Below are 16,515 nucleotides of genomic sequence, written 5' to 3'. Positions count from 1 at the left end.
TCGTCGAGATTTTGACTTACTTGTGGCGTTGTGGTCGCTGGGGTGCTGCTTTTCAGGCCACCACCACGGTGTTCGAAACGCATTGCAGCGTATGCGATCAGAGGCGCAGCGTCTCAGCCTGTGCGACTGCTGCGTCAGCTGTCCCGAGGGAAGACTGCGAAAACGCTCTCATTACCCCCGGTACCACCGCATGAATGGCGGTATAATACCACCACGCGGTTTTCACCGCAGTGTTAATTAGACTGCAGCGGCGCTATAGGTTAGTTAGACTGCACGATGGGGGCGAAATGCGAAAACACCCGTGTAATTAGATTTAGGTGCACGTTAAAGAACTCCAGGTGGTCCAAATTTGCGGAGTCCCCCACTACGGCGTGCCTCATAATCAGAGAGTGGTTTTGGCCCGTAAAACTCCATAATTATTTTTTTAATGTTAAGCAGACCGCACTATCTTCGAGATGGACCCCCAAAAATGGCGGGACATTAACAAGAAATCGCTGTTAGCTCTCAAATATTGCTAAAGGCAATTAATGAAAATGGGAAATATTAGTCCGAAAGTTAGGATATGAAAGGAAAGTACTCAGAGAAAATAAACACAAAATCGAAAGAGGTTTGCAAGTATATGACGCTTCAGTGAAGAATTCAAATCCTAAAGCACCAAGAGAAAAGATAATAGTGACAGGGAAGAATAGCAGTTTGCTTTAAATGTTCTGTAACTTGGGAGACTCTGAATGCAGCATCCATGTTACCCAGAAAAAGAAAAGTTTCTCCATGCAGACGCACTTTTTGACCAAGAAAAAAAGAGACGTCTTCATTTTAAAAAAGATAAAAAATAAACGTGTACGTAGAGGTAGAAATGACCAAGAACTTGCACGTCCGTGCCTTTCGTGCTTTTATTACAAATCCTATCATATTTGCTGTATATCACATAGCAGCAGCTTATACAACAGGAAAGTTATTTCTCTTTTCATCGATCATTCTTACAGATATATCTCCTCAACTGCTAAACATAGTGCTCGGCATCAGTTGATGTCCTTCGATATGCGTCTGTAGCCTCTCTAAGATCACGCGTTCCATCAGCTTACCGAGGCAAGACGGGAGCGATGTTTGGTTTTCGGCCCAACTTGTCAACGCAAAAGGTGCCTCTGCAGCTCAAAGAGGAAGTCAGCAACGCCGTGCTGCCCGCAATCAATTCTTGCACTAGACTTAGAGGGGGCCTACGTGGGGCACGAAGCCATACTAGTAAATCTCAGTGACACGAACTGGGGCCGACGAGCTTACAACTACGTGAGGGCTTTCCTCACAAATCGTCCAGCCACAATATATAGGGCTGGGAAATGTGAGGTCACAGCGAGTAGACGCACCTAATAGAGGAACGCCACAAGAAGCAGTGCTGTCGCAGATACTCTTTAACGTGGTCATGATGAAACTCCCAGCCCAACTCGAGAACACACCGCGGATCAGACGTGCCTAGTATGCGGACGACACCACGATATGGACGGTCGGAGGTCCATAGAAGAACAGCAAGAGGCACTGCAGGAGGCAGTGGACTCGTAGCAAGATACGCGGAGATATGCAGACTGCAATGCTTGCCGGAGAAGTCGGTGCTCTTCATAACCGACAAGCGCTCACGAGGACGATCAACAACCCAGGTGCCAACCATCCACCTTCGAATAGGTCCTAGAGAAATCCCCGAGGTGGACAGACTTCGTATCCTCGGCTTACGCTTACAAAAAGACGGGGGCAGATGATACGCCATACAGAAGCTACAATACAAGACCACGCAGGTCTTGCAGATGATGCAACGAATTACCAGCAGGAAAAGGGGACTCAAGCAACAGGGCCTAATCCAAATAGGGCAGGCTCTGGTTGTGAGTCGGATTGCGCACTCGGCACTATATTTAAATTTCAGCGATATGGAAATGGAGGTACTCGACCGGCTGATACGCAAGGCGTATAAGCAATCAAGCACACTCCCACACGGAACAGCTACTTTTCGCCTCGAGGAGACAGGAGTGTACAACAAAGCACGGGAAATTATATAGACCCACCCGGTAAACCAGTAGGAGCGGCTACAACGCACAACGGCGGGACACTGGGTCTTGAAACATCTTGGATATTCCGTACGGAAGGCGAGCTCACTGACGAAAATCCCAGCATGAATATAGGGACCATATGCACGTCTCACCAATTCCCGGAAACATGCACCCAAACTTCCATGTCGGACGGGGACATGCCCGAGCGCAGGCGCCCGCGAGGAAGTATAAGAACCACACAATGTCTTGTATACGTAGGCGCGGCCAGCACCGTAAGAAGCACCTCATTTGTCACCAGCGTAGTCGACAATTACGGGACCGAAATAAATGCGTCGTCGGTTTCCAGAAAGAGCGCTGCAGAGGCAAAGGAACTAGCGATAGCGTTAACCATCACGACGAGACCACGCTGAGAGTGCGTCATAGTTCTGACGGACTCCCAGACGACATGCAGAAATTTTTCCACGGCCAAGATTTCCAGGGCCGCACATCGCATTCTGATTGGGGCGCACCAGCTCCCACCATATATATATAAAGATCGTGTGTACTCCGAGGCATGTGTTCTTACGCGACAATCAGCAGGCACACGCCTACGCCCGAGCGCATGCGCAGCGGGAGCCGGGAGAGGGTCACGCCGAGCAGTTCCACGCCGAGGCGATACCATTAACCTACACGCACATCCTACAACACTATCGCCTTTCACGAAGAACACTATACCGCCGCCTATTAATGCTCTGACGCGAGAAGAAGCCGTAGTATGGCGAAAACTCCAAACACATTTCCTCACTTGAGCCTCTACCACGCCATACACCATGCATGCGCTGTATTCCTATATATGCCCACACTGCGATCAATGCGCAACGCTTTACCACATGGTATGGCCTCGAGCAAGCACACCACAGCTCACACCCATAACACACCCCACCACACTGCAATGGGGGCAGCGCTGTGCAGTCAACCTGTGCAGTCACGGACCATGCAGTCGACCTGGTCAACCGAGCGAGAAGGGCAACTAAGGCCGCTGGACTCCTGGACTGAGGGGACCACCCACTCCAGAGCGGAGGAGCTAAACGCGCTCGTGTACCTTTTCTATAAACTTCTCTCTCTCTCTCTCTCTCTCTCTCTCTCTCTCTCTCTCTCTCTCTCTCTCTCTCTCTCTCTCTTCTCAACTGCTGCTGCAGCTAGTAATTTCCTTTGTCCTATATTTTACCGGGGGCCGCATTTAGCAAGAATTCTTTTCATTCGATTCTATTCATTGAAACCTTCCGTCGCACAAAGTGACCGATCGCGACTGTAACGGAGACCCGGCTTCGCGTAAACAAATTACGAAGGACAAAAAGAATTGAAAATGAAAAGATATTAGAAAATACTGCCCCTAGTCACCTTTTATTACTCCGCTTCGCGGCTAACCACCTCTTTCGTTTATTTTTTACATTTGATGTCTTTTCTGAACTTTTTCTGTTTCTTTCTTTAACATTATTTTGATTTTATGCATGAGTTCCGCCCACTCCCTGTCTTTAGCATCCTTTCTTTTTCGCTTCTAATGGTGTGTTCTCATTAGGCGTATCTTTCCCGAAATAGTGACCTCCCTTTTCTTCTTATAAAAACCAGAACGGTGGCGTTTATACTCATCATTTGATGAAAGCTTGCGAGGGACGCTGCTACGCTTCCAGCACATTTTCCTTTATCTTCGCGCGGTCGCTGCTGCCACGTGCGGTACTTAATATAGGGGTGGATAGAAAACCTGGTGCAGATGGAACTGGGAGATGCTTGCTCGATAGACCGTGCTGTTTATATGTGATCGCTTTACTCATAGATATTGTGGTTCGTGCTATTTTCGTGATAAATTACACTTTTTTTTCCTTGCCGCTGATGTTTCACTCTTTTTTTTACCCCTGTCCGTTTACTCTTACGTCACTTCAATAATGCGTCACTTTTTGCGCCGGTATTACATCTATTTTGTGTGTCTTAATGGTGCGATCTCCGCACTTTTTTCGCATACCTTTATCGGGACACGCATTCGCTTCATGTCTCAAATACTAGCTCAACAGTATCAGCGACGCTCTTCTCCCCTATGAATGCTCGAGGGAGCCTCACTGTTGATAACCTAACGGCGTCTTTCGTTTGCATATAGCGATGCTCTCATAGCTAAACCTCCCGGATTTTGCTGGCTGCAACCTGCTACCATACTACTACTACTACTACTACTACTACTACTACTACTACTACTACTACTACTACTACTACTGCTACTACTAACTAACTAACTAACTAACTGAGCGGACCGTACCGCATTTGCCCTTTATGTTGTATTTAATTACTCTCTTTACGACAGCTCCAAATCACATATAACTTCCAACATGTACGTTGCATCTGCGTAATGTTTTCATTGCTGCTCTCGTTCTATCGCTACAACAGTAAGTTTCTGTTAATTGCTTGGGTACTGCCATGCACTAAACATAAATGAGTGACCGAAAAGACACAAACCGGAAGCTAGTGCTTAGCGTCGTTGTAATATCAACGGCACTCTGATGGCAATGCAAACACGTGTGGTTAGATTACATTAGCTACAGTTGCGTCATTGTTTAATGAAAATTTGCTCGGTAACAAGAGATTATCAGGACGTCTCCAGTTACACGGCAAACACTTATTGAGCACGATTCCGGAAATAGTGCGTTTGCTTCACTTGAGAATTATATTGGCTGTTTATTATTGCAATCGAAACTATATGGACACTCCAGCCGAATTTTCGCCGTCGCCATCATAGTGGTGGTCCGTATAAAGTCCGAGTGCGATAAGATCCTATTGTGCCCCGCGAGCCGTAAGCTGTGATTGAGAGGAAAAGCGCGCGAGGGTGAGCCGACATGGATGCTGGCTTGATGCGAGCTGTTTTTCCGCGTGCCCAATGTTGGAGGTCACATGATCAAGCGATCGCTAAGTTGTAGGTCGGGGGAGGGAGATGAACCAGCACCACTCTAGGTGGTGTTGGATGAACGCGGCACGAAAACGGCCGAACGGCCTCTCAGAGCTATTTCTCGGAGCATGCCGCTCGCCGCCGATCGCGGACACGATTGAGGAGCGGCCAATTCATTCACGTGGTCGAACGCTTAGGGAGTTCCAGAACCACCGTTCGGGCTTGGCGAAAGAGCCATAGCGTGAAGTCATACTTTTCTCAAACGCTTTCTGGGCGTTTCATTTCATAATATAGCAGATTCCCATACACGACTGCTATTGGCCAATCGCTGACAACAAGGAAGAAGGGTGTTTGGATCAGTGCGCTTCTCCCTACTGTTACTGTGTACATTCAATTATACCCGCCGTGGTTGCTTAGTGGCTAGGGTGTTAGGCTGCTAAGCACGAGGTCGCCGTATCAAATCCCGGCCACGGCGGCAGCATTTCGATGGGGGCGAAATGCGAAAACACCCCCTGTATTCATATTTAGGGCCACTTTAAAGAACCCCAGGTGGTCAAAATTTCCGGAGTCCCCCATTACGGCGTGCCTCATAATCAGAAAGTGGTTTTGGCACGTAAAACCCCATAATTTAATTTTTTATTCAATTACAATGTTTACTAAACAGGCTGAAGTAAGCGAAAATCTGCTTTCGAATTTCGATAATAATTACGTACTTTCGGAAGAAGCCGACTAGTCTGCTCACGCTCGGCCGCGGGCCGGCCGCGTAGGAATTAAATTTTGGCTACCCTGTTTATCGGTGTCCTAGCCGTCGGGTCTCGCTAATTTCGACTAGTTTTCAGCACTCAACCAGCCTCGAGCCGCGCGAAACTTAAGGCCAGACTACATGCATGTTGGCCAGTGCGCGCTCATTTCTGGCCGCTCCTGGTTGGACGCCTTGGCAGACTTCGCTTCGTGTTGTGCTATTGATAGCGCTTCACAATGCTTAAGTTGGATGTGGCTGCTATCCGTCGGTGGAAGCTGTTGCAAAACAAAGTCGGCCCACACCACGTAGCACGGCCAGATTGGGGCATATGCACGCGAACCAGGGGTTTCCCCAAGAATTGAATTTAGGGAGGTTGTTGGGGAGGGGTGTTGAGGGTACAGGAGAAACGTTAGTCAGTTTTTTTATTTTATTTTGTGCAATAGATGTGTCACGTGGCACAAGCAATGTTTATGACTGCCATACTTATGACAAAGTTTGCGAAGAATTACTTCGCTTTACACAAAGACATTGCAGCTCGGTCTCTTCCTTAAGAGGAAGCTTTAGCTCGGGTGCTTGTATCTAAATACATGTAGAAGAAGAAATCGTTTTTCTCGGCAACCAATGCACCAATTTTGACGAGGTTTGTTACATTTAAAGAAAAATTTTAATTCTAGTGACTGTTGGTTTAGGAATTTTCATTTAGGTTGTCGATCCTTTATTAAAATTGACCAAAATCGCAAATATTCAGGAAACTAAACTATCAAGTTCAAAACTCTGTAACTCAGCAATAAAATATGATATCAAAATTCTGTGAATTGCACCTAATAGTACATCTACAGCGGACAAAATTGCTATGTTACACATGAATCTGAAAAAATTTAGTATTATGGAAATACGGCTTTGGCAGAACCCTTGTACACCACGTAACCAATTCAGGTAAGATACGAATTGACATACCAAAATTTTTCCGCTTTGACTCTTGTAATAGATGCCGTTTACTGAACCGCGATATCTGTCCTTGATGCAAAGCTATTAGTTTGTAAACGTCGCGCTTCTATTTCTTTCGCACTTTCGAGTTTTTCAAGTTATTTTAAACAATGTTTAGGTCCTAAATCGAAATTTCGCTTTCAACAGACACTAGAATTTGGCTTTCGCTCTCAAATGCAACAAATATCATTAAAAGCGATCCGGGGGTTATCCCAGAAAAGCGTTTCTGCGTTTTACATGTATTTGAATAGGCCGCGTCGGAGTTGGGCGCGTGCTAAAGCTTCCTCTTAAACAATTTGTATGAGGATCAAATACATGAATAAGAACTGCATTGCCATTGATAAAGATTCTGCAAACAAATTCTTGAACACTACGCACTATCAAAACAAATAAAATATGTATTTTTCATGAAAGAATATACTTGTATGTGCCAAAAATTGGGCCCAAAATTACTGATATCTGTGCTTCCATGTTTTTTTCGCTATTTAGTAAGTAAAAAAATATCACATGAACTTTAGAACTATATCAGTTCGAAGCCAGCAAAGCAGTGCATGCCACTGATATTAAGAATGCAAAAGCCATGAAATTGACAAGCTGAAGACAAATATTGTAAGGAAATTTTGCCGTTCAAGAACCTTGTTTAGATTCTTGTACATATGCAACGGCCGGTGAAAAATGTCAATGACGCTGTCATTTCTTCCAATATATTACGCAGGAGCAGCTGTCACCGGTCGTGTATCGTGAGTAATTGCACCGAAATTAGAGCCGCAAGATAGAGCACGTATAGAAAGCCGGAGTTCTGCAATATATACGAGGGCGAGTAAATTGAAAGTCAGCCAATGCGAATATATGACAAACGCGGTACTTGTTTTAAAAGTAGTCTCCATGATCACTTAGACATTTGTCCCGTTGTCTAACGAGTCGCGTGATTCCCGGCCGTCTCATTAAACTCGTTGGGTTGCTGCTTCAAAAAGTCTGTAACTGACTCTTTCACGTCATCGTCCGACGCGAATCTGGTTCCCTTGAGCTGTCTTTTTCGGTTGCCTCAAAATGTGGATGTCGCTAGCCAACAGGCCCGGGCTGTGTGGCGGATGTTGCAGCGTTTCCCACTAGAATATTGCCAGTTTTCTATTAACCACATCAGCGACGTGGGGACGGCATTGTCGTGGAGCAGCATGACCCCATTCGTCAATTTTCCACGTAGTTTGTTCTTGATTGCGACATGCAGCCGATCCGGCGTTTCACAATAACGGAAAGAATTGATAGGCTCTCAAGATTTGGCAAATTCTATCAGTAATGGCCCCTGACGATCGAAAACAAAAGTCAACAACACCTTTCCGGCGGAAATGACGGCCGTTCCTTTCTTGGGTGTGGTGAATTCGAATGTTTCCACTGTAAGCTTTGCCGTCGTGTTTTAGGCTCGTAGAAGTGGCATCATGGTTCGTCTCCGATCACAATTGGAGACAGGAAGTCGTCTCTTTTATTACGATGCCGGATCAGATGAGCCAAGACAGCGCTGAACTTCTCCGTCTTCTGGCGGTAGTTCAAAACCTTGGGCAACCATTGCGCATACAAGAGCCGATAACCGAGATGTTCATGAATTATGGCGGGAACCAAACCGTGACTGATGTTCACAAGCTCTGCCAGTTCATCGATGCTTATCCTCCGTTCTTGTCTCATCAGCTCATCAACCTTTGCAGTTTTGTTAGGGGTGATTGCACGATGGCTTTGGCCCGGCCTTGGATCGTCTTTGCATCTTTCACGTCCTTCTTTGAACCATTTGCTCGAACACCTCGTAGTGGCCAAGGAAATGCTATGTTCCACGTACACGGCAGCCATACGGCGATTGATTTCTTTTTGCGAAATACCTTCAGCAGTCAAAAACTTCACGGCACCACGCTGCTCAACTTCTGGAGCGTCCATTACGTCACGCAATCATGTTCAAGCCAGTGTATGAGAGCATTAAAAAATTTATCCTCACACTTGAGTGTCACTTATGTAAATGAGAGATGCCTGTATGCTACGCGCATGCCTCGCAGATAATGGAACCGAACCATTATTGCGCGGGGCTGGTTGGATCACTTTCATCTGGCTGGCCCTCGTACGTTAGAAATGCGAAAATGCAATGGAATATACAAATGCGAAGATACACCTTGATAAAAGGTAAAAAAAGTGTCACTGGAAACAAAGTTCACTGCACGTATACACAAAACCCCCCAACAAGATACTTAAATATATATGTAAGTCTCCAATAAATCTACCTATCTAAAAAAATGCACTGTATATAATGCGTCAAACAAAGCAGACAAATACGTTGCGTAATCAGAGATTCACAGAATCCTAGATCCCGCCCCCATTCCATCCACTCCCCCCGATGTATCGCGCGCGACGGAAGGCGGCGTGCTCGCTACCCGCTTTTCTCTTTTTTGCGCACCCAAGACTGATCCACCATCGTCGTCTCACCCATTCCAGCCCCCCCCCCCTTCCCTACGCTTTCACTCGCACATACAGCATGTGGCGCGTGGTCACGATGTTGTATCGCCCTTGGACTTTGTACGAAACATGAAGGCGACGGCAGGAATGGGCCTGGAGTCTCCATATAATTGGTATCACAATACTACGTAATAAGAGTATCCGGAAGCTGAAGAATCCCGTGGCCCATTACTGTCCGCAAAAGAAGTAGCAAAATCGAACTTTACCATGCGGCAATTCGCTGCGACACAACAATGTCTTTTTTTTTTCTTTTGTGGGGCCGGGGCACCGAAATGAAAAAGCGCAGAGTATGTTGGCCACAATCGAATACCTACTTTGGGCACCTAATGTGGCTACCGAAGGAATGGCGAAGAAAACGTGAGACTCTTGGTCCACCGAGGACCATATACGCATACTGTTCGGTATCCTACACTGGCGAGACCAGACTTTCCCGAGAGTATGCGCTCAAGCGAACGAGGTGCCATTTGCCGAGTCTCCGCAATGATGGCGGCGAGCGACGATAGTTTCTTTTTCTCGTATGCTAGCCAGAAAGCGCCCAAAACTCTGTCAGGCGAAAATCCACTCGGCCAGAGAAAAGCGAACGCGCACCGAAGTGCGCCGCGCGGTGGTCGGAGCAACATGAGAAAAACACATGCGGTCTGGCTGCCTCTGGCAGCCCGCGGGTAGAGTAGTGAGTACAAAAAAAAATGACGAGGCACAATGTGTCCTCACGAATAAAAGTCGAAGCAGAAAAATAAATAAGAACGTAGTTACCTTGGCTGGCTTTAGTGTCTTGACATGGATGCTTTGGCGTAGGTAGAAAAAAAAATGTTATTTTTTTGTGTCATGACGGCACAAATGAACCACCATAACGTTTCATCTCATCGGACCTCGCTGCTGGCTTTGTCAACTTGCCTGATAGTGTGTTGATTTGGCTTGTCTCGTTCTATGGTCCGTTGTAAGACTTTAGAAAAGTCAACGTACCTTTGGCGTCCGATATTTATAGGAACATTAAACCCACAATGTTCCGCAATTGAAAATCTAAAGAACAACTTTGGAAATGTCAATGCATCTTTTACATCAAAAGTTTATGAAAACTTTATATCCGTAAATTTCGGAATTGACATCCATGCGCTCTGTAGATTCCACGGCGAGCCCGTTCGCCATCAAAACGCCCTTGAAACTTTGTGCTCGGATGGGGCTGCTTGCGTTATGTGACTCCCGGTGCATAGGCATTGTCGCGAAATCCAGCCCGAGTTCGCAATGTTCGCGGTGAAATGTCTTTTCAAGCGTGAAAAAAAATTCTAGACAAAATTCAGAATGATTTCTGGCAACGGGGATTGCTTTGGTGGGCGGGGCATGGACAGTACGAAAAAATTTCGGGGGGGGCCTGAAGGCCCATAAGCCCCCTTCCCCCCCCCCCGCCCCTGGCTACGCCCCTGGCTACGCCCCTGAACGGTACCCACGCTGTTACAATCGTCGCGTATGTTTCATTGCTCCTAAACCGCAGCTTAGAACTAGAAGATAATACTGCAATAAGGTCACATTAGTGAATGGAACTTTTAGAAATACACAATTGATCACCCAGGCTGATTGAAGGCTCAAACATGCGCGCACACATCGCGCTGCGTGCTTCGTTCGCCTCAACGCCAGCAGAAAGTCCGGCCATACCGACTTAAACCACTTCAGTCTGAAAGAATCGTTTTCCACGTAGAAGGTGCCACGTCACACTAAATAGACCGCGCTAGCGCGAGAACAAATACCAGAAACCAGCGCCGAGCGTGCACCTGCCACGCAAAACGGAGCGCTCGCCCAAGCCAGCAAGTCCTGATCCCTTTTGACTCAGGGCAGGCGTTTGTCAACGCCACAGGAGATGTTGAAAGTACGAAAAGGAAGGAAAGTAAGGCGTAGAAAGTAAGCAGAGAAAGAACATAAAACACAATTCTGTTCACAGTCTGCGAGTCCCTCTGGTTGGTCCGGTTCGTTGTATTCTAGGCTCCCGTCGCCTCGGATTTCACCAAAGCCACGACAATCCAATCCGCCAGCCATGCCGGTTCATGCCAGTTCAAGTCAGTGCGTCCCAGCTGCGTCGCTTCCTGGTCGGCCGTCTGTGTCTTAGGAGCATTAGGAACTTGTGTAGCTGAGGTGGTCGGCATCAGCGGCCATTCGCTGTGACTGGGTGGCTCTAGCCGGGCGATGTCTTTCTGGGGGTTTCCTTCACCTATTGGGCTCGCCTGCCCAGTCGCTGCCACTGTTCTAGCCGGATCTTCGTAGTCTCGGCGCGTGCAGTTCGGTCCTCCTCTATGAGACCAGTCAGCGCCAGGCTCTCGGCCAGGGGCACGATCGGGGATCTGCGGGAAGTCTTGGACATTGTTGTAGCATGTGAAGAACGGTTTCTTCTGGTGCACCGCTCGAGCGGCACGTCGGATCCACGCCGAATAGTTCGTGGCGGCGTTGGTTTGCGAGGAGAGCGCCAGCATAGAGAAAGGCGCCAGTGCGGGCTTGAAACAGCAGCACAGCAGGACGCTGCCTCTATCTCCTCGGTAGTCAGCATGCTGACTGCTCATAGAGGGCGCCCACGAAAAAAACGTTGTATATACGCGCTCTGAACCACCCCCGGACGCGGTGTGCGCGACAGCAGCAGCCATAGAGTTTCATACAGTAATTATTGTAGGAAACTCTGTGGCAGCAGCAGCTATCAGCAGTGGGAAAGTCGAAGGAAGCGGCAAAGAAAGCTTCGCTTTAATAAACAGACCGGCAAGCGTCCCACGTGTTAAGAAAATGCAAAACCAATGCGTTCAGGAAAGCAAATAGCCACTTCTAAATGAACCGAATTGGCATTTAGGACGCCTGCACAAAAGAAAAAGAATATACGTCAGATTTCAGTGTGCCCTTATTATCGATGAATTCGTAAGCGCCGTTGAGCACCAGCTGCTGCCTAGAGGATGTGTTCGGTTAGGTCTCCTTCTGCAGCTACGCAGAACTGAGTCCGCTTTATCACATCTGCAATTACTTTCTTGATGACCGACGCTGGAATTCTACGGCAGATATCCGTTATCCTTGTCTTGAGCTAATCTGACGTCCGTCTCGATCATGTAAGCATGATCTTTCACATAACCCCACAGAAAGAAATCGAGTGGAGAGAGGTCAGGTGACCTAGCCGGCCAATTTACAAGTCCGTGCCTTTCAATCTATTGCGCATGAAAAGTCGCATCCAGGCAGTTTCGTGCTCGGCTGCTGCTGTGTGCTGGTGCTCCATCTTGCTCATACCACAGAAGTGGAAGGTGGTGGTGGTGGTGGCAAACTTTATTTCTTCTATTTACAAGAGCGGTGTGAGCTGAGCCCTAAGGGCCCAGCCCTTACAAAGTCTAGGGGGCGGTCCCTAGTCCGGGACTCCCGTGGCTTCTTCAGCGGCTTTGGCTCGGGCCACCAGGGCACGTTGTTCCTGGAGGGTTGAGCAGCCAAACAGGGTGGCCTACCCGCACAGCCGCCGTAGGAATGGGACCGCATCGATCCGGTACGATTCGCCTTGTAGGACGTGGGACACCCCAGGGCTCAGTTCTTTCCCCTACTCTATTCAATATCGCTCTCGCAGGGCTCCCCCGGCTACTCGACCAGATCCCTGATGTCGCCCACGCTATTTATGCGGACGACATCACTATCTGGTCGACACGGGTGTCCGACGGAGCCATCCAGGACCGACTGCAGCAAGCAGTCGATACAGTTTCCGAGTACGCGAGAAAATGCGGCTTAAGATGTGCTCCGGAAAAGTCGGAGCTCATAATCATTCGCCCCCGGAGCCGTTCCTCTACTCCCCCTATCACTGTGCATGTGGATGGCATACCGATACCACAAGTTGATCGTGCTCGTATCCTCGGCCTACACGTCCAAGCGGATGGCAGGTCAAACTACACTGTTTCCCTTCTATCCAGACAGATTGAGCAAATTCTGGCCATGATCCAGAGGGTCTCCAACAGGCGCTCGGGCCTTCGAGAAGAGGACCTGCTGCGCTTGGTGGAGGCATGCGTGATCAGCCGCCTTACATACCGTCTCCAATTTCAGCGGTTGACCCAAGCGCAACAACTTCGCATAGACGCAATGATTCTCAAAGCGACGAAGCTGGCCCACGACCTCCCGAACTATACTTCCACACACCGTCTCCTTAACTTAGGGACACATAACACACTAGGCGAGCTGCTAGAGGCACATTGGGTCAGCCATCGCCAGCGCCTCCTACTCACTCCTGCTGGCCGCCATCTTCTCACACGGCTACGATCGATACTCTGTCCCACCCCTTGAGCCTGAAACCCCTCCAACGATCTTGTCGTCAGCGATACGCCAAGCACTAAGTATTCATCCATTGCCACGTAATATGCACCCCGAGCATGACAAAGGGCGGCGCAAAGACCGTGTACGATACATTGGCCGTATGCTTGCAAACATCCCGGAGACACATACTTTATACACGGACACATCACGCACTTAAGAGGGCTATACCTCGGTAGTTTTGGAAGGCACCGAATCCCTGAGAGACTCTGCTGCAATGCGCGGAACAAACGCCGCTTACGGAGAAATTCTCGGTGTTGCTCTTGCAATTCGACACACCATCCGTGTTCCTGAGCAAGTGTATATATTGACGGACTCGCAACAGCTAGGCATGCCGGGCGTTCCTATAAGGACATGGCATCCCGAGAGCGGCGCACCAAATTCTCAAACAGATCCCGCAAAATACACCAACCACACCTCCCCGCATCCACTTACTCTGGACCCCTGGTTATACCTCGCTGCCGTGTAACGAACGCGCACATGCGGTTGCCCGAGAAATTTCCCTCCGGGCGACTCGGCGTGGTGAGGCGACTAGTTCAGAGTGGGGGGATCCCTTGCTCAGTTACAAGGACATACTCCGTCATATACACGCATTCGTCGCAACCACGCCGCACCACCGCCGTCCTTCTCGCGGGAGGAAGCAGTGGCATTACGCCAGTTACAAACCGCAACTTTTCCAAATCTTGTCTCTCTCAATAAATTATACCCATACTGTTATGTAGATCGTTGCCCTGGCTGTGGCAGCTCGCCCACAGTCTTCCACGTCACGATTGAGTGCACTGCAAACCTCTTTCCTCCCTTGCCAACTCTCCTTTACCCCCTACGCAACAAAGAGCTGTGGGACGATGCCCTCCGCGACGGACCTCCCGAGGTCCTCCGAGCTGTGATACAACGGGCTCGAAACATCGCCGGAATCATCTTAGGGACCCTGGACTGAGGGTTCCTCCCACACTGTTCTCGCCATTCAAATATTATTAATAAAGATGTTTTACTCTCTCTCTCTCTCTCCGTGGCAACCGAGCGGGCGCGCAGCGGTTTCTCTTCACCTCCAAAATGGGTAGGCCACGCGTCATACGTATTCCAGAGGAGCAGGCAGCTTTCGACCAGCAATGCGGCGAACGGAACCGGGAACGAGTTCGTCCACGCTGTCCCGATGCTGCAGCCCGGGCACAACAACGGGCTCGTGCAGCTGAGCGCAAGCAGCAACTGCGTGCAGAGTATTTGGCAGTCTACCAAACCGTCGTTTAATGAACCTTTCCAGGGGGAAACACCGGGGCCGCACGTCTCAGCTTCGCTGGTTAACCATCTGTACGCAGTGTTCGGGCGGTGTTCTTTTTCTTCTTTATTTCCTTTATTTCGATCTGGCTAACTCAGAAGGAGCCTGTTCGAGGGCGCTGCATTATGATGCGGGTGGGAGTACAGTCACGTGGTATTCGCCATATTTCGCGGGGTTTATTTATCAGTCAGAAAAAAATTAGTGCACAATTAGCACGTCGCTGAAAATACCGCAGTTAGATGTCCCTTGGCTGTGCCTGCAAATGCCTCATTGACAATTTGATAATTATGATAGTACGTCTCGAGTTAGATAATTAATTACACTTACCTAATTAAATCTCAGTAACGAAAAAATTAATGGCCGCTACTCCACTGTACTGGAAGCAATATGCACTATAATAGGTTTTCTTCGAGGGGGGGGGGGGGGGGGTATAGGCTTCGGCATCGCCGGAGGGGCGCTTAGCACCCCTCCCCCCCCCCCCCCCGGAAAGCTCCGGAGGGGGCTCGGGCCCCGGAGACGCCTCCCCCCCCCCCCCCCCGGCGCCCCTTGTAGTCGGCGCTTATGGAACATGCAGTAAATTTCATTATTTGACTGTACAGCAGTCTAATAATGCCATTCGATGCTAATGTCATTCGAACGTTCGAATGACATTAAAACGTCCGTAGCACACAAGTCTGGTAGACACCGAAATCTCGCGAAAGTGACGTTCAAAACCTGACGTCTATGGCGTTTTCCGGCTCTCTCAATCGTTTCGACCGTTTCTGCCGCATGCAGCCAGCAAAAATATAGCTTTCAAGATCTCATTTTATTATCCATGCATAGAGCGTCGTCGCTTACCCCGGAAGGGGCCGACAGAGAATACTGCTGCTGCTGCTCGTCTTCTGAAATGCTAGAGGGCTAAAGATTCTGTTAGTCGACTTCAAAAATATGACGGCGTTAATTTGTGTGTGTGTGTGTGTGTGTGTGTGTGTGTGTGTGTGTGTGTGTGTGTGTGTGTGTGTGTGTGTGTGTGTGTGTGTGTGTGTGTGTGTGTGTGTGTGTGTGTGTGTGTCTTTAAACGCAAAAGCTCGAGTATCGTGTCACGGTGCTTTCAGTACATGGCTTTTCTATAACATGGCCTTCGAGATTCGCTATTCTTACTCTGAGGAATCCGTTTTTGGTTAATAAAATTTAAAGACAACCTATAAAAATCTTCAATTTAAATTCAATCTGAATATAGGCACCTGCTTGCGATTTTGTCCTTTCACTTTAATATGAGGAAAAGAAGGAAGGAAAATAATTCTCAACGATAGCCCGACTGGCCCGACAGCCCTATCGTCATTGCTCCCACACCACATGATGCGCAATGCGCGCGTGTGAACTGTAAACCAGCCTGTGTAAACCATGTTGTGTTTAGATGTTTTGTCTGCTAGCTAGGCACAGTAATTATGAAAAATACCCTGCGACAATTACGGTTACTTACGTGCTTCTCTAAAATCTTTAAGCGGGATGTAAAACTAAGGTTCATGGTATTCAAGGGACACCATGGACTCACTGCCGAAACTGCTACCGGTGTGGTCCAGCGCTGCAGAACATGCTTTAGCTGATCTGGTTGATTTCAGCGTCGACGCAAAATATCAACCAGACTTTGGGGGCGCTGGAGTCGATATCACAACGGATGGAGACGGACTTTCGCATTTCTTGACCTTGAAATGCCACGATTCTCGACGGAACAAGCTGTCCGCACAGTATTTGACGCTGCCTCTGTCAGTTCCTAACAACGGTATGT

At 48.4% G+C, this 16,515-nt stretch overlaps 1 protein-coding gene across 2 annotated transcripts in view; it reads left to right on the top strand.

The window, feature by feature from the left end:
* Nucleotides 1–16,080: 16,080 nt before the first annotated feature.
* The window catches only part of LOC142571616 (uncharacterized), a 43,127-nt gene continuing 42,692 nt past the window's right edge, over nucleotides 16,081–16,515 (top strand). For both annotated transcript variants that reach the window (XR_012825913.1, XM_075680126.1), the window contains exon 1: nucleotides 16,081–16,509. Coding sequence is in view for 1 of the 2 variants with exons in the window: in XM_075680126.1 (XP_075536241.1) it covers nucleotides 16,272–16,509 (238 nt within the window). In the remaining variant the exon portion in view is untranslated. The remainder of the gene's footprint in view (nucleotides 16,510–16,515) is intronic.

This window comes from Dermacentor variabilis, chromosome 2 (genome assembly GCF_050947875.1).
Source record: "Dermacentor variabilis isolate Ectoservices chromosome 2, ASM5094787v1, whole genome shotgun sequence".
NCBI classification, from domain to species: Eukaryota; Metazoa; Arthropoda; class Arachnida; order Ixodida; family Ixodidae; genus Dermacentor; species Dermacentor variabilis.
This window is presented reverse-complemented; position numbering and strand designations above follow the sequence as displayed.